At 41.4% G+C, this 23303-nt stretch overlaps 1 protein-coding gene and 1 long non-coding RNA gene across 2 annotated transcripts; one reads left to right on the forward strand and one right to left on the reverse strand.

Annotated features, from left to right (window-relative positions):
- Positions 1–4781: 4781 nt before the first annotated feature.
- Positions 4782–5873, reverse strand: LOC122665515. Its single transcript, XM_043861668.1, has one exon. It carries the CDS (start codon positions 5871–5873, stop codon positions 4782–4784), a length of 1092 nt encoding a protein of 363 aa, XP_043717603.1.
- An 8356-nt stretch (positions 5874–14229) lies between these two features.
- On the forward strand, positions 14230–14465 carry LOC122663622. Its single transcript, XR_006333201.1, has 2 exons — positions 14230–14325; positions 14413–14465. It is a non-coding gene; the product is annotated as an uncharacterized LOC122663622 (long non-coding RNA).
- The last annotated feature ends 8838 nt before the right edge of the window (positions 14466–23303 follow it).

The following is a 23303-nucleotide window of genomic DNA, read 5'->3' on the forward strand; positions in this document are numbered from 1 at the left end:
TTTTGATGGGCTCTGTATCAGCCCGTTTGACATTGCTGTTATCAACGCTACTCCTGTCTCACCCCTGATGACCCCTGGTGCTGACGCTTCATCCTCGGGCTTGCAAGGCTGTGGAACTCTTAGTTTTCCACGTTTTCTCCTTACAGGTTGTTGTGTTTGTACTGAGAACGATCTCTGTAACTTTCTTGTATATAGCGATCTTCGTCTATACTTCTATCTTCCAAAAAGGTTAATAAAAGATTCTTTTATTTTTTTACTTGCGCTTGTCTCGTATTCCTTTATTGGCTTAACGTCTGGGATGTTTAAGCTCTATTCTTGACCGAGGAGATCATGTCTTTCTTCTAACTCTACGAGTCAGGCTTTTGTGCCAACCATGGAGGCCAGTCCTTCTCTTTCACTTCCGCGAGTTAGGCTTTCATGCTGACCACGGGAGTCAGACTTTGGTGCTAACCCTAGCGAGCTAGGCTTCCGTACTGACTGCGGGAGTCAGACTTTGGTGCTAACCCTGGCGAGCTAGGCTTTCGTGCTAACTATGAGAGTTAGACTTTGGTGGTAGCCCTAGCGAGCTAGGCTTTCGTGTTGACTACGGGAGTCAGACTTTGGTGCTAGCCCTGGCGAGCTAGGCTTTCGTGCTAACTACGGGAGTCAGACTTTCTTGCTAACTCAACGAGTCAGACTCTCATGAATACTTGCATAGTATTTGGATCACGAAGTAATATTGCATTGATCAAAGATAACTTTACATCGATCACTTACTGATAAAAAAAATTTAGATTCTCTGAATTCTATGGTTGTGGTATCTTGTTGCCCCCCGGGGTCTTCAAGCGATAGGTCCCTAGCCTGATCTGCTTGGAGATCACATATGGTCCTTCCCAGTTTGCGTCCAGCTTACCTTGGTGCTGTGGTTGGGAGGCGCTAACTTTTCGTACCACTAAGTCTCCAGCCCTGAATGTCCTTTCCTTGACTTTAGAATTATAATAACGAGCAGTTCTTTGTTTGTACGCCATGTTTCTCATCAGTGCGTCCTCCCTGACTTCATCTAGGAAATCCAGATTTGCCCTCAGCCCGTCCTGGTATGTTCTTTCATTGAAGTTTAAACTTCTGAGTGACCCTGCGATGACTTCTACTGGAGCCAGTGCTTTGGTTCCATAGGCAAGCCTGAACAGGCTTTCCCCCGTGGGCGTTTAAACTGTAGTTCGGTATGACCATAGCACACTTGGTAGTTCATCGACCCATTTTCCCTTTACTTTTGTTAGCCTTCTTTTTACTCCTGCGAGCAAGGTGCGATTTGTGATTTTTGCTTGACCATTTGCTTGTGGATATGCTACGGAGGTCGTATGATGTTCAATGCCGTATTGGGCACAAAATGCATCGAACTGCTGGTTGTCAAATTGTTTCCCATTATCCTGCACCAGGATCTTTGGCAGGCCAAACCTATACATAATCTTGTCTCTGAAGAATTTCTCCATTTGTTGCCGCGTGATTTTGGCTAAAGGCTCGGCTTCTACCCATTTGGTGAAGTAGTCCACAGCGACCACGAGATATTTTCTATTCCCCGAGGTTGGAGTGAAGTTGCCCAGTATGTCCATTCCCCACATGGCAAAGGGGATAGGACTCAGTATAGAAGCCAACTCCGTAGCGGGCTGCCGCGGTATGTCTGCGAACTTTTAACATTGCTCGCACCTTCTCACGTATTGGATGGCGTCCTTCTGCATGTTGGGCCAATACAGTCCAACCCTTAGTATTTTATAGGCCAGATGGCGGCCCCCCATGTGGCTCCCACATATGCCTTCGTGAACCTCTGTCAAGGCGTTCAGAGCGTTCGTGGGAGTTAAGCATTTCAGCAACGGGCCTGTAATTGACCTTTTGTAATGCTCTCCTTCTATCAAAGTATACCGGATGGCACGACCTCGAACCTTATGTGCTTCTGTTTTGTCTTGGGGTAGGACATCATCTTTTAGATAAGCGACGATTGGGTCCATCCAGCTGGGCTCGACCTCGACCTGCACAACCTCTTGAGCTAGATGAGCGGGTCCGTAAAGTTGCTCAACGTATACTGAACTGTCCAGCTGCGCTAGCTCTTCTTTAGATAAGCGCGAAAGTGCATCCGCTTTTTCGTTCTCGCACTGCGGAACCCTTATTGTCTCGAAGCTCTCGAACGAGCCCAATAGTTGCTTCACTTCTTTCAGATATGTTGCCATTCGATCGTCTTTGGTGCCATAATCGTCGTTGACTTGATTCACCGCCAGCTGGGAGTCAGCTCGTACGGCTAGATTTGGACCTGTATAGCCTTTGCGGTTCGCAACCCCCCAATTAGTGCTTCATACTCAGCCTCATTGTTGGAGGCAGGAAAGTACAGGCGTAGCGTGAACTATATTTTGAAGCCTTCTGGGCTTGTTAGAATGAAACCCGCTCCCTTGACTTTCGCGTTACTTGAACCATCCACGATGGGTCATGGCTAGTCTTTTCTGGCGGCACGATCTCGTTCTTGCCCTGTGTACACTCAGCTAAGAAATATGCCAGAGCCTGGCCTTTTATGGCCGTTCGGGGCCTGTTCTCGATCTGGTACTCGCTTAGCTCGATGGCCTAGGCTGTTAGTCTCCCGGATACGTCAGGCTTGTGGAGTACCTTCTTCAAAGGCTGGTCAGTCATGACCACTATCGGGTAGGCTTGGAAGTATGGTCTAAGCTTCCGGGCCGCTTTCACCAGTGCAAACGCGAGCTTCTTGATCTGGGGATATCGAGTTTCTGTGTCCAGTAGGACATGACTGACGTAGTACACCGGTCTTTGGACCTCGTCCCCTTCTCTTATTAAGGTGGCGCTCACAACCGTCGATGATGTTGCCAAGTACATGAGCAATTCCTTTTCAGGAATTGGTCTGGTTAATAATGGCAGATTGGTGAGGTATGCTTTAAGGTCTTCAAAGGCTCTCTGGCATTCCTTCGTCCATTGAAAACTCTTTGCGCCTGTCAAATTCTTCAGTGTTTTGAAGAACGGCAAGCATTTGTCTCCCGAACAAGAAACAAAGTGTGCAAGTGCTGCTATTCTCCCATTCAATCTCTGTACTTCACGAACAGTCCTGGGCGGGCTCATCTCCTATATGGCTTTGGTTTTTGCAGGGTTGGCCTCAATGCCTCTCTGGGATACCATATAACCCAGGAATTTGCCTAAGCTAACTCCGAAGGCGCACTTGGTAGGGTTCAGCTTCATTTGGTGAGCCCGCAATATTTGGAAGGCTTCATCCAGATCAGCTAGGTGATCTTACGCCCGAATGCTTTTGACTAGCATATCATCCACGTAAACCTCCATATTTCTGCCTATCTGAGCCTTAAAGATTTTGTTCACCATTCTTTGGTAACTCGCGCTGGCGTTCTTCAAACCGAAGGGCATTACCAGGTAGCAAAAGTTTTCCTGGTCAGACCGAAACGCGGTGTACAGTTCATCTCCTTCCTTCTTGAGAATCTGGTTATATCCAGAATATGTGTCCATGAAATTGAGTCGCTCATGCCCTGCTGTCGCATCTATTAGGAGGTCGATCCTGGGCAACGGGTACTTGTCCTTCAGGCACGCCTTGTTGAGGTTTGTATACTCCACACACATCCTCCATTTCCCATTCGGCTTGGGGACCATCACTACATTAGCGAGCCAGGTCGGGAACTGTTCCTCTCTGATAAAGTCGGACACTTTTAACTTATCTATTTCTTCCTTCATTGCGACCTCCTTCTCTGGTGCGAACGTCCTTCTTTTTTGTTGTACTGGCTTCCTGTTGGGGTCTACGTGCAAGGCGTGCTCCGTGATGTGACGGGGTATGCCCGGCATATCCGCTGCCGACCAGGCAAACACGTCCTTGTTCTTTTATAGGAATAGTGTGAGCTCCTTCGCTTCTTCCTGATTTAACGAGGACCTGATCTTAACCGTTCTGTTTGGGTTCTGTTCATCCACGGGACTTCTACGAGCTCCTCGACTGGTTCGCCCCGCTGATATCGTCTATCTCCTTCGCGGTTGTCCATGACCTGATAGGTTGTTCCCCTACAGTTACCCTTGATGCCCTTCAGGAATGCTGCATGGCACTCCCTAGCTTTTTTCTGTTCTGTCTGGCACTCCCCTATGCCATTAGGGGTGGGAAACTTGACCTTCAGGTGCCTGGTAGAAACTGCCGCTCCCAACTCTTTCAGACTAGGTCGGCCCAATATGGCGTTGTAGGCTGTGGCCACTTGAACAACCATGAAGTTGACTTTTATGATCTTTTGGCATTGGGCAGTTCCTACTGTCATCAGGAGCTCTATAGATCCTTCAATTGGGACTGGCGCCCTTGAGAATCCGTACAATGGTGAGGCCTAGGGCTTCAGCATACCGGGCTCGAACCCGAATTGCAAGTATGCATCGTAGGATAGCATATCCACAGATGCTCCTGTATCCACTAAGACCCTGTGGATGGGTCGATTGGCTATAACTTCCTGAACCACGACAACATCGTCGTGTGGCTAGCTCAGCCCCTCCATGTCTTTATCCGAGAAGGTGATTTCTGGCTCCGTGCGTGCTTTCTTCTCGTAGACTTCCACTACTGCTATAAATCTCACTTTTGCCTTAGCTCTGCGAGTCAACTCTTGGCCTGGTCCTCCCAAAATGGTGAGGATTGTCGGGGCCGTGGACATGTTGGTCTCATCCTGATTTCTCCTGACTTCCCGATGATTGTCTCTCTGATCGCCTTGGCGATCCCGATCTCCCCCTCTTCGGGCTCTATCATCTCTTTGCCAGTCATTCCTTGGGGTTTCTCAGCCTCAGGGGTTATCCCCTGCCTCCTTCTTAACGTAACGCCTCAGGTGGCCTTTCTGGATCACGTCTTCTATTTCCCTCTTCAACTGTCTGCAGCTTTTCGTGTTATGGCCTATCTCTTGGTGGAACTCGTAAAACTTATTTGGGTTCTGATCCTCCGATTTTGAGAACATTGGTCGGGGTCGTTGCAACAGTCCTCGATCCGATACCTCCATAAGGATTTTAGTCCTGGTGGTATTGAGCGGGGTATACTCGAGACTTGAATCCCTTTCTGACCTTGCTCTCTTGGCGTCCTTCTTCTTGTCTTCCTTTTCACTCGTCCATTTCTTCTTAGGAGCTTTTCCATCCATTGCTTTTCTCGCCTTCATGATATTGAACATGTTGGCGTATTGGTAACAACGATCCAATAGCTGTGGCATAGTCATCACCAGATCTAGCGCAAGCGACTTTACTAGATCGTGGTTGGTGACTCCGTTGTGCAAGGCGTTGAAAGCCATTGCATCGTCTAGGTCCTTGATCTCCAGGCTCTCCGCGTTAAAGCGGGTAATGTAATCTCTGATGGACTCGTCAGCGCGCAGCTTGACAGCCAACAAATTGGCTGTAGTTTTCTTCTGCTTCACGCTACTTTGGAAGCGGCTAACGAAGGCTTTGGCCAACTCCGTGAACCCTCTGATCAAATTAGGCTTTAACTTGGTGAACCACAATGCCGCGGGCCCCTTGAGAGAGGTGGGGAAAGATCGGCAGGATACTACATCGGACCCACTATAGACCGTCATCATGGCTTTGAAGTAACTGATGTGGTCATTGGGATCGCCCTTCCCATCATAGGCCTCGAACGCCGGGGGTTTAAAACCTCTTGGAAGTTCTGCCCTCATAAGTTCCCTTGTAAAGGGATGTTGTCTTGGCCTGAAGCTTTCTTCTGGTGCCATTCCCCTTTCCAGGGCCGCGATCTTTGTGTTCATCTCTCTGAGCTTACGGTCAAGCTCGCTTTCAATAACCTGGTTGTTGTTGACATCGGCCCAGGCACGTCGGGCATTCAACTCGTCTCTGAGATCCTGACGGGATGGCCTCGGCGGGTCTACCCGGTAGGTGCGCATGTCAGAGACCCTGGAATGGGTCTTTTTGGATCGGCTATGACTTCTTCGGCCGGTGGATACGGACTGCTTGTCCGCACGCGAAGGTCTACTCCTAGTGGGCAAGTTCCCCGTATGCACCACTCCTAGGGGAGGCGGCTCTTGCCTGGAGGGATGCGATGACCCGACTCTACTTCTTGACCCTCGTACATCGTCCTTGGCCGTCCTCGGGTTCTCTGGGGCAGTCCTTGGGAGAACCAGAGTTGGCAACGGTGTCGGAGGTGGTATCGGTGCTGGTGGCAGACCTGCAGCCGCGGTAGCTACTGTAGTGGCTGTCCTTAATGCCTGCATCTCACGAGCTATCTCCCTCAAAATCCCACTCTGGTTGAGAACTTGTAGTTGTAGGTCCTAGATTTGTTCAACGTTGGCCGGTGCTTCGGGATCTATCTCGGGGACCAATCCCTGGGGGAGCATCGGCGAAGGTGGCAAAGCCTGAATGCCGCGACTGGATTGGCCTTGATTTTGCGCCGCCACTGTTTGATCAACCTCTAGTGTGATAGAGGGTTGGGTTCTCGCTGCTTCCCCCACCGTGAGTAGCTAGAGGTCGATGGATGTAGCTGTTGTCCGTCGCGTTTGGGTCTTCTTCCCTGCATTCCCACCGCCACGCGTGTTCTTCGTCGTCTGACGAGTCACCGGGTTTTCCACAGCTGATGAGGCTTGAGCATTAGATGGAACGACATTGGGCTCTCCTGCCATGATCTTAGGTTCAGTCGGATAGAGAATCTAAGGCTTTGAGGATTGTATCGTTCCCACAGACGGCGCCAAACTGTTGCGTCAAAAATCTTCTCGGAGCGAATTCTTCCTGCAAGACAAGGATTAGCAGAGAGTATCGGGCCAGGCCGATGATCTCACTCTGATGCTTAAGTTAGATCCCTGAGCAATAGTCAGAATCCATTAGAATTCAGATGATTTGGACGTGTGTTACCTCCCCTATTTAAGGTGACGGTAAGTGGCGATTGCGCCTGGAGTGGCCATAGAAAATCTCGGTGTGGAGTGAGAACATGACTGATTGTAATGTGGGATCATTGATGATCCATTCTATCCCACAAGCCGGCTGTGGCGTAACATGGGCAGCGGTTTATTCCCTCCACGCCAGTAGTGGCGTTATATGGGCGGCGGTTTTGGGACCGTGTCGGTTCCCGATGATGGTGTTGTTCCGAACCCGTTATTTGATCCACGCCCGTTACTTGATCCATGACCCGCTCTTATGGAACGCGGATTTATTCCTCATCAGGCCGGTTAGGTTTTTAATAGAAAAGAAGATAGGTCTACCAATCAAAAAGAGTACTTACCTACAACCATATAGAATAAGAGCTTTGAATAGCAAATGTTAATCCCAATCAACCCCTTTTTTTTTTTTTTGTTGGAGCATGAAGGCAAGAAGATTGAATCAAAATTCTGTTTGCATCTCTAGAAAAAATTATTAAAAGGTTAGTTTTTATGAACAATTAGGTCGAGGGTAATATTATCTTATACAATCACTTTACATCATTTTAGAAGAGAGTGGAGTAAGTACGCCAAAAAAATTTATTGGTCTATCATGCACTAAAGTTATTAAAGGTTAGTTTTTATGAACAATTAGGTCTAGGGTTCAAGTAGTACATAGGTCAAATATCTTAATCAAAAGAGAGAGACAGAGATCTTTAGGAAAATCTTCGGAAGTTCAGGTGCTTAGCACTATCAATCTATCATGCATCCACAATAAAATGAGTGATACTGCATTTGGCATTGTTAGAGAAGAAGAGAACGACACAACAGAGTTAACGTGGTTCGGTTTAGAAACCTACGTCCACGGAACGTAACATAACTTTTTCAGGGTTACAGGGTAGAACACTTCAAGATTCCAAAATACTCAATGTAATATTCCTTAATCAATTCCACCATCTCAATGAGCATAGCTCTTACATTTATAAAAAAACCAAAAACCAAATTTTAATCTCTAAGACTACTAAATCCTACGGCTAAGAATAATTACAAATTACATTAAAAGAAAATTAAATATTAAAGTAAAACCTAATTAATCTAGACATCTTGACAATTTAGAAATACTAAAATTAATAAAACTCAAATCGTCTCCTATAGTTGCTGATTCCTTGGCTTAAAGATATTCCAAATTAAAGCCAATTCAATAGGGAAAGAACTTAAAATATCAGCTTCTGTGATTTTCCTCAATCTCCTTTGCTATTAAATAGGAAATATCCTCTTCAAATTCATTTTTTACAAAATAGGGAAGTAGCAATATCTCCTAAACGTGCTCTTTTTCCAAAAGAAATAGGAAAATGGCCGGTTGTGTTCACACTTTTAGAAACCAACAATGTTGATGTGGCCTTGCCGAATTGAGCCTGCATCAATTTTCTACGTCCACAATGAAATGAGATCTGTTTCATATCAATGGAGAATAGAGTTACTAGTGCTCACACCTCTCTCAGATTGCATTTAGAGAAATAACTATCATTACAAATATATGGTGAAACCCTATATCGGTCATTTACTAAAATACCTATACAATCCTAAAAAGGCTAACCGCCCGTGAAGCCCTCCCCCCTCCCCGCTCCCCGCTCCCCTCTCCCCGCATGGACCCATCAGCTTATTGAGGGAGCACCAATAACGAAGATTATTGAGCAAGGTGGACCAATTCCTCCTCGGTCTCTTAATGGCCCTTCGGAATCGGCCGAGTTTCCACAAACTCTACCGAGACAAGTGCTTTGGAAGGAGCAGCGTTGGAACCAACTCCAATACCCATCACAGCCCTGCATGCCGTCTCTATAGGCCCTCAAAATCATCTATGGCAGCCATTAAGACTATGGCCACCACCAGGTCTGCCACGAGAACGTGAGCCTTAGTATCGTACGTTGGAAACCCTAAAGTTGTCAAGTGCCATAGAATCATGCCGGCGTAATCCAACAGTTGCTCGAATACATGAACGGTGGATCTCTTGAAAAAAAAAAAAACGCCTCGCCTCTACGGAATCAACTTTGATATCATTGCCTATTGCTTCTCTTTCTCTGGCTCTTCAATTCTTCATCGAGGGTGATGAATCTGGTTCCGGGTTCTTCTGATTGTTAGTTTCTCATGCTCTCCTTATCATAGAAGAAGGAATCCTTTCTGGGTTTTTAAGAATTGAGAAAAGAAACTCATTTCGTATTCGACCCACTTCGCGTTTCTCTCGGTAGGGTCTGGTTGGAGCAGTCCTTGGACACCCGACCTTGCACGTGAGTATGCCACTGACCCTAGAAACTTGTGTTTCTTCCTCTTGTGCTTTGCTTTGCTGCAACCAAATTTACTGGTATCTAATTAATATGTCACGGGATAGTTTCTTTTTAGGGGTTTTTGGTTTACTTTGAAATTGATTATTCTATGTCGTAGTCCGGTAATGGATTTTATCCCTGATTGGAATTTGGACTTTTGTATGTATGATGCTTCATTGTATCTAATCACTGCTTTGTTGTATCTAAGTTTGTACCATTTGTTTTATATTGATCTTCTTGATCAAGAAACAAAATAAAAAAGGTGTGCTTTTATAATACTTTTCTGCAAATTTCCAGTGACTTGGTTATGTTCCTCACTTTCTATTACAATTTTATTGATAGCAATGGACAAAATTTTTAATATTCTTGATTAGTCGGACTCTTTGGTTCATATACTATTGAAATGTGATTAGATGTTTAAACATTCTGTTTTAATGGGTGTGGCCATATTCTTTTCTTTTTATTCAAATGCCTTGTCCATGATTGACTTCCTGTTTAAGCTCAACCATTCTCATGTTGACATGATTTTGGGTTTACATAGATACAGCTCTATTCCTTGTTTGCAGATATAGCCCAACTACAAGTACAATTTCCATTTGGATGGAGGAGAGGAGTCAGATCAATGTAGTTTGCATTGAATTTGGAAATGTAGGATTTAGCTGTGGTAATGGTGGTCGATCTTTTCCCGTGAAATTGGGGGATGCATTGGTGATGCCAGGTAATGGAGTTGTATCTAAAAATTGAAGAAGTTGGAGCTTTGGGCATTGGGAATAGCACTCTGTTTCTTGTTTCAATACTGGCCGAGGAATTTAAGGTTTAACTGATCCTTTGTCTTTCTTGTTTCAATACTGGAACTCTATGCTCAAGAGATAAGACTACTTGTCTTTCTTAATCAACAATTGAGAGAAATTTAATGTGGATATCTTGAGGTATTTCTGCATAGATCAAAACATCTAGTACTTCAACGATGTCAAAGATTTTGGTAATTTAAAGGTGTTGTTCGGTCTTCCTGATTTGATTTGTTACCAATCTTTCTCACTAAAAGAGCTTATAATTCTCTGCACATTTCTTCATTTATGACTTACTGTTTGATTTTTTTATCAGCCTTCCCCACTGAAAGATCTTACAATCTCTGCTCATTTCTTATTATTGCATTGAATTTACCATCAAAGTTGCAGGCTAACCAAGATTATAAAGGTGTTTGCCATGTTGACCTTGCCCAAGAAGGTCATTGCAGGCCTCGAGAGATACCTTTCCCAAAATCCAATTCATTAAAATATTTTATAATGCATTGTTTGTGATTTTTTACTTTCTATGATAGCCCTTGTTTTCAAACTTTTACTCCTTCCATCAGGTCCTACTGGGTACAGATTCCCACACATACAATGCTACAGCATTTGGCCAGTTTGCTACTTGGAATTGGAATTGTAATCTAATTGGTTTATGTTTTTAAAGTATTGTATATTTTGCATGCTAAGCTACAGCCTATAACAGTCTGTAAATATAACCCCTCCCCCCCTTTTTTTTTGGAAAAATTAGGTTGAGGGATGTGGGGTAATATACTTTCAGTGATCTATATATATCTCAAAAGAGCACTGAAGACCCACATTAGATCGAGGACTACGGCTATTTTTTTACTTTTTAAAATTAAGTAGAGGGAAGTAGATAAAACACTGTTGGTGATACATGTTTCAAAAAAGTACTAAGGACAGATATTCTTGTAAATGTAGTCCTTTGATACATAAATCAAATTTTCTTTCTTAACCTAGAGGGGAAAAAATAAAAAGAAAGACAGAAGAGAGTAAGTGAGCAAGAAAGGAAGGAACACTCATCTATATGACACCCAATAACTTCTTGCTTCATGTTGCAGTCCATGCTGTTGTACTAGCAGCCATGTGGTCTCCACGTCCTCTTCTTTAAAAATTACTATTGGATATTTGGAAAATGTTTTTATATATGTTTTTCTGCTGTGTATAGTATCCCCATCTCTGGAGGACTATATTTTCATTTTCAGTTTGGCACTCTTCATATTGGTGAAACTTTCAAGTATTTTTTATTTTTGAGGTTAATTATCTTGAATTCTTGTTTTATTCCCTCTAGATTTTCATACGTTTTGGCTTAGTAAGTACTTCTATTAATGATTCAAAAATTGTATATGCTTCTTTCACCCATTCTTACTGCCAATTCAAGAATTTGTTGAGTGATTTGTTTGTTATAATGAATTGTTATCTGGTTCTTCCTTCAATCAAATTTTAGTTTTAATTTTCACCTTCTTATTTAGATGTATTATGTGTTGGATATTTCAGGGGTAGGAAACATTCTCTCGAGGAGTGCTATTGAGAAGCCTGGGCATGCCTTTGTTCATCAGCTACTCACAAGAGTATGCCACTGTCTCATAGTAACTAAAGTTGGTGCTTCATGAAGAAATTACTTTTGTATTGCTAAATAAATGGTGTGATAATGATGCAATTCACAATTCCAAAACTATTCTCATGTCGCACTGCAGCAAAGAACACGTGTTGAACGCATACTTGGTTTTTTGCTTGCTATATATGGAGGCATATTATTTTAATACCGCTTATTGGCAACGATGACAGAACAATTTAGGGTAAGTTAATTTGATGTATTTTTTGAAAGAAGAACAATTTAGGGTAAGTTAAGACTGATCATATTATCATTTGTGGAGTTAACAGTCATCTGAGCTTTATACTGAAGCAGTTGAATAAGTATCATGAATTTGCAGTTCACCTTGGTACGATGGATTGGTATGAACAGAAAATTAGGCATGTTTTGAATGCCCATTTCATCGTGGTGTTTCGTGCTATTTTTGGCAAATTCTTGCTGGATTTGGTATTTGGTGATGATTTCAATTGGGTACTTCTAATAATGGAAATTGTTTAGAAATTTCACCTTCTTCTCCAAGTTAGTTGTTTGGTTACTTGGGACTAGGACCTATTACTTTTTTATTCGGTTGTGCTTTTTGGTAAAGGATTGTGTTCTCTTTTGAGTTTGATTGTGAATCAAAGAGTGTACACACCAGTTACTATAATATTTAGTTTTTAACTCCAAGCCCCCAACTCAGACAAACGTATTGTTTGTGTAGATAGGGCAGATATTGGTGACTATGAACCTCAAAATTTAGATTTGTATGTTGTAACTTGATTAATTTTTGAAATATTTTTATGAGCACCTCTTACTGTTGTGTCAGAAGCCTATTTCTACTTTTAATGTTTTTTTGTTTCCCGTACATTAAGTCATTAACTGATTTGTAAACCAGAAAGGATGGTCTCCCAGTATGTACAAAGATTTTGATAAATATACTGAATTGGCTCTTACGGTACATATACTCTCACTCTATGCTGAGAGATGTTGTACTCTGTCCATGTCAGCCCTCAATTGGTTAGCTTATCAGGCAGAGAATCGCTACTTTTAACTATTGGCCATACATTTTGTTTGGCTTCAATTGATGCTACTAGAGTATGTAGCTTTCAGTTGATGAAATTCAAATCAGTTAAAACCATTGCATTCCAAATTTAAGTTTTTGAATGACAGCAAGGTAGATCCATGGCTCTATGGTGTGGTGGAGCAGGAGCTGCAAAAACTGACAGCATCCACTTGTATTTTTAATGAGGTTAAATGAGAAAGTTCTTCTAAAGCAGTGCATCTGTTTTAATTGTTGATTGCTATAGCCTTTGGTCAAGTGTCAATATGACGGGTTATTTTAGTCCTTCAAATGTGCTCAACATGGTTAATTTCAGGTTTCTGTTTTAGCTGCAACCTGTGTGTAAAATAGCTGGTCAAAAAGAAATCCATTCCCTATAATTACATGTTTTCCTTATCAATGACGCCATCTGATCTGCTTCCATTCTTGTAAATGCTCCAATTTGTTTCTTATATCAATTTCATTCATAGAATGAAAAGGAAAGACAATACTACTTTTACTACTACTATTCTTAGATCCTTTTTCTATTGGTGGTTCTGTTAGTAAGAACTGATAATGCTATCTATTTATCCTTTGTACATTAAGTCAGATATAATGACTATGGTTACAAGTTGTCTTCTCCTCTCATCCCATTTCTTTTTTTCCTTCCTTAAAAATCAATATTCATGTTAGAAAACTCTCTGGATGGTTAAAAAAATGAAGAATAAAGGTCGTTGTACTGTTATATAGAGGTAGAATAACAGTTAAAAAAAATGAAGAATAAAGGTTGTTGGACTGTTGTAGAAAGGTAGATTAACAAAGAAGAACAAAGAACCCAATGGCTCACCTGATTTAGTGCCTCTTCTTCTTCACCTATAACTGTTGTCTTTCCTTTTGGCCTCCATTTGATGTTGTATCCGGCCAATGCAAAGTAAGAAGAAAAATAAAGAGACTCTCTCTCTCTCTCATTGCTCAGATTTAATGGAAAATAGAAAATCTGAGCAGCATTATCAATAAAATTAGAATCACTACCCAGCTTCTTTATTTATTTGGATATTTTACAGACCTTGATACTCTGGGAAACCTATCTTATGGAGAGTTTGTTACAAGGAAATTGTTTTGCCAAGTTGATCCATGTTCACATTCCAATGTACAAAGAAGTCTTGCCTGGTTTAGAAATCTTGCAAGCTGACAAGGTTGCCTCTTGGCACATCCTCGAAGGACATTAAGTTCTGTGGTTGTGTGTAGATCATTGAGGTGAATTTCACATCATTTGTAGCATATCCACTCAGATTTGTTTAGAAAACCCCAATATGCTTATGCGGAGGTGGAGGTTTATAGCAACAGAAAAGTGGTGTTTATTGGCAAACATGCAAGGTGTGGGGGAGTCACCATTAACAGTGGTCAACTAGGAGATTTGAACTAGAAAAATACTAGATTTGATGACTAATCATGTCTTCTACAGACTACTGTCTGATAAATGGGTTTTTTTCGTGTAATGAAATTGTTCATACTATCAACTTGAATTTCTTAGTAGATCTTGGTGGTTCCCTCTATAATGTGTTAAACATCTTTGTGCACACCTATAATACTGGTATGCTATTGCAGTTATTTGGGTCCAGATTTCCTTCATTAATAATGATGATGTTGATTAAGTTTTTTTATTTTAATCTAGACAACTTTAGGTATGATGGCAGAGGTTTCATTCACATTGACCATTGTGGGCATTGCTATTTGTTCTTGTGTGGTAAGTAATTTAGATTTTGACTAACATAGGTTGTCTCTATTTGTTTACTGTTGCATAATTTGTTCTAATATTTCGTTTATTGAGCAGGCAGAGATTGACAGAAGAAGGGGAATGGGGTATGATGTTATTTTACATGGAAGGCCGTTGGAAATATGGACAAATCCCATGACCTCTATAAGGTCCTACTTGACTTCAAACCTGTGGTTGTACCAAATGTAAAACAGAGGTATGAACTAAAACAGTGCATATATTTCTAAAAACTTAATCTTCAACATGTTTTATTTATTGGAGTGCCACAATGTATGATAGCTAATACTGCAATGTTAATTTTGACCTCATTCGTTTCTGTTAGTAACTTTAGGATATGTTTTTGCTCTCATTTTTCGCTTGTTCATGTGTGTATCTATTTGTTTTATTGGTTTTTACATGGTGGTTTTTCTATTTTCTTTAATCGAATACAGACTATCTGCAAAAAAATTCTAAATTATTAGTGTTTGAATCCCTAACTCAACATAAAACTTATGTGAGAGCAGCAAATTCTTTGTGTGTATCTATTTTTCAAGCATCTATATCCGGTTTTGGGGAATTTTGATGTACTTCTATCTAGCCATTGTAGGGGCCATATGTTAATGGGGATGAAGTACAGATATTCTAATCTATACTTCCAATTTTAAATCTGTACTTTTTGACTATCTTATTGGATTTTTTTGTTGGTGATCAAGGAATTCCTTGGACTTCTCTGATAGTTGTAGTTACAGTTTCTATGTAAACCTCTTATTGGATGGTGAGTTTATTATGGATAGTTTTTCTTCAGTAAAATATTATTTGGGAAAATGAACTTTGTCTGGGAGCATAGCCCCTGCGCCAGCGCTATGGCCAATGAAAATACTCAGGCATCGATCAGGAGGGTCATCATGGTGGTCATTTCGCATGCCCCTATGTCTGGGAACAGAGGCGCGCTTCTGGTCAGAGAACACGTTCCCAAATTATTCTTGTTGGAGAAAAAATGTAGCTCACTTATATGGTAGAAATGGATTAATTAAAAAAAAAAAGGGATTGAAAGAAAACATCGCTAAGTCAAAATGATTTAGCTCTTGCATATGAGATACTCCAACTCTCCAAGGGATACCATCTCAGGCCCAAGGTAGAAATTCTTTGAGGAATTCATAGATATGATGAAGGAAATGACCTTCTACATGATTTCAAGGACCAACCTCGATTAAGAAAGATCATATTTGGCATCCAATCTGTTTTCCCAATTTTACAATGGGCAGAAGACTGCAATTTAACTAAATTAGAGAGGTTCTCATTGCTGGACTCACCATTGCAAGCTTTTGTATGCCTCAGGTAATTGAAATGGCTTAAAAATGTCTATGAAGACAAGAACCAAATTTCATGTCCACATACATATGTAATTCTTCTTTAACCCTTTAAAATAGGACATTGGGTATTCAAAGCTCACAAATCTTGCTCAATATGAGCTTTGTAAGTTTCTACATTGCTGCTCAAAACCTTACATTGGCTCATATATCTTTAAAAGTTCAGCCGACTATTGTAGGAGGCATTGAATATACCAATAATACCATTAAAGAAGGAGATGCTTATACAAAGAAATTCATAGATTTAGAAAAATATCTGGACAAAAATATGAAAAGAAAAAAAATAGAGAAGGATTAACTTCAATATAGTTTTCATGATTCTTCCACGGTTACAACATTTTATGTTTAATTTGCCTTTCATTTTTCTAGATTTAAAATGATACACATCTAAAAGGTTAGAGTATTTGATTTAAATTATCAATAGTGAACAGATCTCTCTTTTTCTCTCTCTCTCTCTCTCTCTCTCTCTCTCTCTCCTAAGAATGTCATGTTAAATGATTAACATGGTGAGCATGATGCCCTGATGGAAGTAAACTGTGACTCTTGTCCATTCTAATTGCTCCTGAATTTCATACATAGATAAGAGGATTTGAATTGGATGACTGACTTCTTCGATTCTCATTTTTGAATTTGTAAGTAAGAGGGACTACATTGTGGGCTTGAACCAATACAATAAGAGACCTTAAATGATGAAAAAGACAAAATAACCAATAAAGAGAAGCCCATTTTGGACTTGGGTCCATCCAACAAAAAAGGATGGTCATGGCAAAACCAACAAAACAGACAAAAATCCAAGGATTTGTCACATGATTGGTTATCAAAACTGACCTGGATCTGGATTGGACAATAATTTTAAGGTAAGTCCTGGGCCTGTTCTGAGACAGTGATATATCACATATAAGAACGGATTTTGGGCCTTTTGATTGTGCATTTACGAATCATCACCAATTGATTCTCATCAGTTTTAAACCCCCCCCCCCTCAAAAAAAAAAAAAAACTCACTGGCATTATTAATCTTCTTATAACTCATTTGGCACTCGCCACATGTAATTAACATGTGCATTAAATCCCTAATTAAATAAATTTAATTAAGGACTGATAATCTACACAATTTTTAGTGAACTTTTTAATTTCACAGTTTCCCACTTTTCTTTAATATTTATGGGTATGTGCATAGTATGAAATGCATTTTATGCTGGAATATAAAAGCAAATATTCAAATTTTCCCAAGATAATAACATTAAAATCTCTCTTGGATTTTAAATAGAAATTCAACAATATGTTCCAATGCTAAAACAATAACAATGCAAATTTTGCAGTGAAATGGTTCCACTTTTGAGAATCCTGTTTATTCTTTGGGATATGCAGATGTAGTCTCATTGAATCATTTAACTTTAATTTCTAACACTTCAGATTCAATCTTCTCCAAAACCTAGAAGTAGTTACGTGAGTTATTGTTTCCATTATGTCGAAACCGCGTCTTCACCAAGCAGAGGTTTATTTTAATAATCTATTTTTTATCGAGTTATAAAGTCAAGGAAAAATTAATTTTATTGTCTTAAAATTCATGTCACACATACCTCCACCAAGTATCGATGCAAGTGCACGGCTCTCTCTCTCTCTCTCTCTCTCTCTCTCTCTCTATCTATCTGTCTGTCTATACCACATAACAAAAGCCCACACTTGCATGTTTACTAGTAAATATAAAAGCATGAACACATGTTTGGTGGCTAAACTTTCATTTGACACTTATATCACTCATTCTTAATAAAAAATATACTTTTATAGTCTTTACTTTTTTGTCATTTTTTTTAATAAGTACAGAATCTTTGGTACCCTCAGGATTTATTATTGTATATATTTAATATTATTTAATATTAATTTCATTTAAAACCCATTTGTATTTTCCCTTAATATTTATTATTATTATTATTATTATTTTAATAACTTAACCAGTTTGTTAGACGCCAAATACTTTTCATCTCCGGCTAACAAAACCCACTATCATTTCATTCCTCCCACTTAAACCTTGTCTTTCTCTTCAAAATACCCTTTCGTTCAATATCTCTTCCTCTTCCTCCCTTTACTCTTCGGCTCTTCCACGGATCCACGAGAAGTTGAGAACCCCAGGTCCACAACTAAGGACTCATTCAAGGCTTCAAGGCTGCAAACTCTTTGGCTCTTTCACGGTATGTATGTGTTTAGTTTTTTTATTTTTCTTCTTCTTCTTCTTCTACGGTAATCTGTTTTTTTTTTTATTCTTCTTCTTCTCTCATCTGAGACTTACTTCACAGTTCATAGTTTCAGAGTTTCAGACACCTCGAGACTCTCGACTCCTCTTTTTTTTTATTCTTATTCTTCTTCTCTCAGTCTCACGAGTCACGACTCTCACTTGTTTTTCTTTTTTTTCCTGTCTGCTTCTCACAGTAATGGATACCTACAACTCCTCTGTCCTCATCTTTCCTCCAATTGTTCTTCTCTCACAGTCTCATGGCTCTCCTGTCTGTTTTTCTTGTTGGATTCTTTTTTTTTTTTCTGTTGCTCCTCTGCTCCTCATGGTAATAGACTATGTCATTCTTCTTTTATTTTCTCTGTTTCTCCTCTGCTACTCACGGTAAAGAACTAATAGTTTCTTTCTTCTTTTTTTTCCCTCTCCTGTTGCTCCTCCTCACGGTAATGGACTAATGAAAGTTTTTTATTTTTTCTTCCCCTGTAACACTTCTTCTTCCTCCCTTTCTTTTTATATTCTTTGATTCAAGTATTAAACTCATGCGTCTCTGTTAGTACATGTTGTGATGTGGTGATGGTCTGAAATCTGATTTTATTGATTTATTTATAGTTAATTAGTTATAATTCTGTCAAGCAGCTGACATATTAATGGTTTCTCATCTTGGTAGTGTTCTTTGTTGCTTGAGCTGTTATCTTGATCTGAAAACTGGTCAAATTATTTCCCTTCTATTACGGTAGGCTTCACCCATTACTAAAGGTGTGCTGTCACGCCCCCATCCTGATGTAAGATACTTTGCCATAATAGGTGGTGATTGGGACAACACACATCATCCCAATACCTACCAGGATCACAGATACAGTGTCCCGGGCAACAGTCCACCCTGTCATCACCCGTGATGACAACACGGAACGCACCCAAAAGGGATAAATCGTTCTAATCACAGAGTTAACGGAAGTGAAATTAAATCAAACATGTGAAATTATAGGGCATCGGTTTTCTAATGATAACATATATTACAATTTCAATAAATGTAACCATTCAATCCCTCCTATAAATAAACATACAGTTTATACATGATTGTAGATGAATGCAGAAATTAAATAATAAATAATCGCCACTAGAGCACCATTCTTGGGTGTATGTCTACATCCAAGTCACAACCGTTGGCTCCACTTGATTCGCATCCAACGGTGCTCATCAAGAGTAGTACCTCCTGTATATCAACTAAAAAGGGTTGCACAACGAAGTTAGCTACACTAGCTAGTGAGGGAGCAAAGGGGAATGCACATACATTATACAATCAATATCAAGCAGAATGAGGCATGCTAATGTTAGATTTATTTTTCACCTAGCACACATTTCTATCGGTCAAGTGTATGCTACTGTGATAACTCGGGAGACACTGAGGGTCACTTATCCTATCGCTCTAGTGAAACCTCAATTATCACGAGGGGACCTATGTCGGTAAAAGCCATCATTACCACTCAATGGCAGACCCTGATAGCCATCACTACCCCTGACCTAGCCTCTCCCACCTCCACAGACATCAGGTGCTCAGACTATCCAACACATAAACCCATGTTGGCAAGGGTCGTAGTATAAGGGAACAAGCATCCTAGCCACATATATACTATATGCAAGTCCTATCGTCCCAAGAGGTATTCCGGGCGCATCAACGTCCCATTCCATCTAGTACCTGGGTACCAACACGGCACGTCACATACAGATCAAGATGGCATATAACAGTTTTCATAATTAAGTATGTTGGGGTTCCGGCACCGGCACACCCGGCACCGTAGCCCGATACAATGGTGAGAATACTATCACATTCATAACAGTTCACATTTGAATAATAATACAATGCGTACAATGTTTACAATTATGTAATAGCATGCTTAAGATTACCAAATATATATATATATATATATATATTCAAACCCAACAAAGTCATCCAGAACCCACTCACTGAACTCGGGTGTAGCCCGGCGTGATTGGCATGAATCTCACCGAACTCCGGGTGTCATCCGGCGTGGTTGACATGAATCTCACTGGTGCACCCGCCTAGACATACAAAAGAAATCATTAAAGCAGGTATAGAAGGGTCCAATGTTAGGCCCCCAAGGTTAAAATCAAGTTTCAACCAAGACAGCACAAGCGGACTCACAGATGGTTTCAGCAGAGGTGAGTCCGTCCCTGACTCCACTCAGGCCAAAAGGTAAAGACAGAGCGAGCGGACCCACGGACAGAACTTCTCACTTGGATCCGGTCGTGTATCCGTTCAACCTCTGAGACACACCCGAGAGCGAGCGGATCCACGGGCGGATGTGCTTCCTTAGTCCACCCCTGCATCCGGTCGATCCCTGAGACATGCCCGAGAGTGAACTGCCTTCAGGTGGATGCAACAGACTTGAGTCCGTTCCTTCATTCGTCCAGGCCAATTCACAGGGATTACACTGGGCGGATTGACGGGCGATACCATTATTGGTGGATCCGGTTGTACGTCCGCCGGCAGTCTATTCTGGGATTTCAAAGGGTTTCTTCTCCAGCTTGAAGCTTGGAGCACCCTAGCTCTTCAGGGTCATGGAGAGGGTGTCTAAGCCTCCCTAGGATCACTAGAACCTAGGTTCACCTCATGGATCCAAGATCCTACAAGGTTTGGTCTCAAATTGGTCCAAGGGTTGGGTTTCAAAGCTTAGAACCAAAGGTTCACCAACCATGGTTGCAAGGCAGCACATAGGAACCATTCCTAGAGCTAGGTCAGTACCATTAGAGCTCCAATCAAGGTCCAAGCATCACCTTGGAACCCTAGGTTAGCTCAAGCTCAAGGAAATCTACAAAAGGAATTGAGAATGGAGAAGTACCAAGCTTGATGCCTTACCTTGGTGAGATCCTTCTTCCAACCATCCCCTCCATCTCTTCTCCTTCACCTTCTTCTTCTCCCTTCGTCCGAGCAGTAAGAGGAGGAGATGTGGGGCAGCTGGCCATTTTGGCATAGCTCCCATCTTCTTCCCTTTCCCTCCTATTCCTCTCCTACTTCCACTTCTCTTCTTCTTCCTTCCTCCTCCTCCTTTTCTTGTCTCTTCTCCTCCACGATTTGCTTGGGAGGGGGAGAGATAAGGGAATGAGGGGATTTCCTTATCCTTTAAGGGGTAGAAGGGGCCTTAGGCCATGTTAGGTTCAAGTCATAGACCCTTAGGTCCATCTAGTTAGTTGGGTCATGTTTGGGTTGGGCCCAAGTCTTATTAGACCTATTAGCCCTTAAGCCTTGTTTGGTTTAAGTTAGGTTATTAAAACCCATTATTCATTTAAGTTAGGCTTTGTGGGCCCATTTTCATGGCCCATTTAACCAATTAATGGTAAGGGTGGGGGTCTATATGGTCCAAGGGTCTAATTAGAGTGTTCGGGCACAGGGGTGTGGGTCCTATAGGAAAAATTACCAAAAGGGCAGGTAACAGCATGGGCGGATCCTCGAGCGGATTCAGTACGAGTAAGTCCGTTCGTGACTCTGGTGCTGCTGTTAAGGCCCAAACTTCAAGGAAAGTTGCAGGGCTTTGACCAACACTTCCAGGTCTTGGAGGGGTCTCTTATAATAACATTTTAAGTCTGAGGTTACAGGTGTTGGCCAGTACCACCGTGGCATTGCCTTTGGTAAAAGTCTTAAATGCCCCGGGGTATAGAGGTATATTTGGGGTGCGGGTGTAACATCCCCCCAACCTTATTAAAATTTTGTCCTCGAAATGTGAGGCAACCTGGTCTCAAGGGTGAGGACTGTTGAATAACAACACCTCAAGTTACCCACATCTTAGACTAAGTCAAGGGTCGGGCCAAGATGAGGCAGTGACTACTTGACATAGCAAGTTAGATTCTACCATTCCCCTTTCCTTATAGGGTCATATTACCACAGGGGTGTGGTTTACAATAACCCTGGCCCCAATTGATTTTAGAGCCAGTGGTCATAACGTACCAGTAGGTTAGAGGGGTATCACTTGATCTGGAAAACCTAGGGAACTTTTTGTTCCTAGTGGCTTAGTTTAGTGTGTAAAGCACCACTCTGACCTTCACTACTCTGGTCACACTTGGGTTACAGGACTTAACCTGTCCAGTCCCCAACATAGGGTTCACATTCTGAATGCTTTCACTTCTGGTTATCTCATTACCTCGCCCAACTTTAGAATGATTTAAAATATTGATGGAATCTCCTATTGTTCACTCCCAGTACGGAGGGAACGCATTTGGTGATCAATTACCCCATTCATATCTATCGTTGGAGAAAATCTTGTTACATCCTTCAGTTTCAACCTTCAAAACCTTTAAACCTAACACACAGTTATCCCACAGGGAAAAGGCCATTATGATTCTCTTTCGAGAGCCAAACAACCTCCAATGGTTTTGGTCTAAGTCAATTCATTTTAGTAAGTTTTAATAATTAACTTACCCAGTCATTGTTAAATTCATTAACTATTATCCCGTGATCAACATGACTAAGGGTCTGGGCTCAACTAAGTGATCATAGTAAGGCCAAGGTAGGGTTATACTTGTAGTACCCGAGAATCACTCTAGTCACATAAGTCTAAGGTCCTAAGGGATATATATATACATATATTACACCAATACGTAGGCATAATTTCAAGAGTTACATTCATATCCATATGGACATATCTGCCATCTAGGTCAATCCACAAGAACAAAAGTCATCGGGTACGGTTTGCTAAGTCTTTTTGAAAGGCCAATTAACGGTGTAGGACTCCCTCTATGAGTCTAAACAAGGTTTGGATGAACCAAGTAAAATTCAAATATAGTTGTCACTAACTTACGGTATTATGAATGACCTCCAACTATACGTGGTCCCGATTAATTACCCGAGCTAAGTTATTCCAACCAGCCTAGTGTTTCCTTCCCCAGGCCTGGCTAAGAGTGGGATCCTGTGTACCCCTATAAGGGTTTCTTTACCATATAGGTTTAGGTTTCCTTATCCATAGGTTTCGGTTCACTCACTAACGGAGTCTAAGGATTTGCAACCTCCAAGGTAACTCTCCTTCTTTCACGTAGGAGGGGAGTCACAGCGTACACTAATGCCTGCCATTTCTTATTGGCTGGCCTGGCTGACTTAGGCCCAAGAAGGTAATTACCATAGTTCACCTTCAAAGCAAGTAATAATTATGCATGGGCTAAACAAGAAGGGTGTCCAATCTAGGATATAAACATAAAATCATCACATGGGGGTGGCCAAAAGGTCTCCTAAAAATCTGGGCTCAAATCCTAACAGAATTCGGGCGGACTCACGAGCGGTGTCAGTACTCTGGTTCCGTTCGTGGCTCCTCCGCAAAATAGGGAGAGCAGGCTCCGTTTGTTTGTCCGTTCTCAGAAGG

Source organism: Telopea speciosissima, chromosome 6 (assembly GCF_018873765.1).
Source record: "Telopea speciosissima isolate NSW1024214 ecotype Mountain lineage chromosome 6, Tspe_v1, whole genome shotgun sequence".
In the NCBI taxonomy this organism is placed as follows: domain Eukaryota; kingdom Viridiplantae; phylum Streptophyta; class Magnoliopsida; order Proteales; family Proteaceae; genus Telopea; species Telopea speciosissima.

Coding starts and splice junctions, on each gene's coding strand:
- LOC122665515 (XM_043861668.1), bottom strand. CDS start 5,873: ATGCGCACCTACCGGGTAGACCCGCCGAGGCCATCCCGTCAGGATCTC.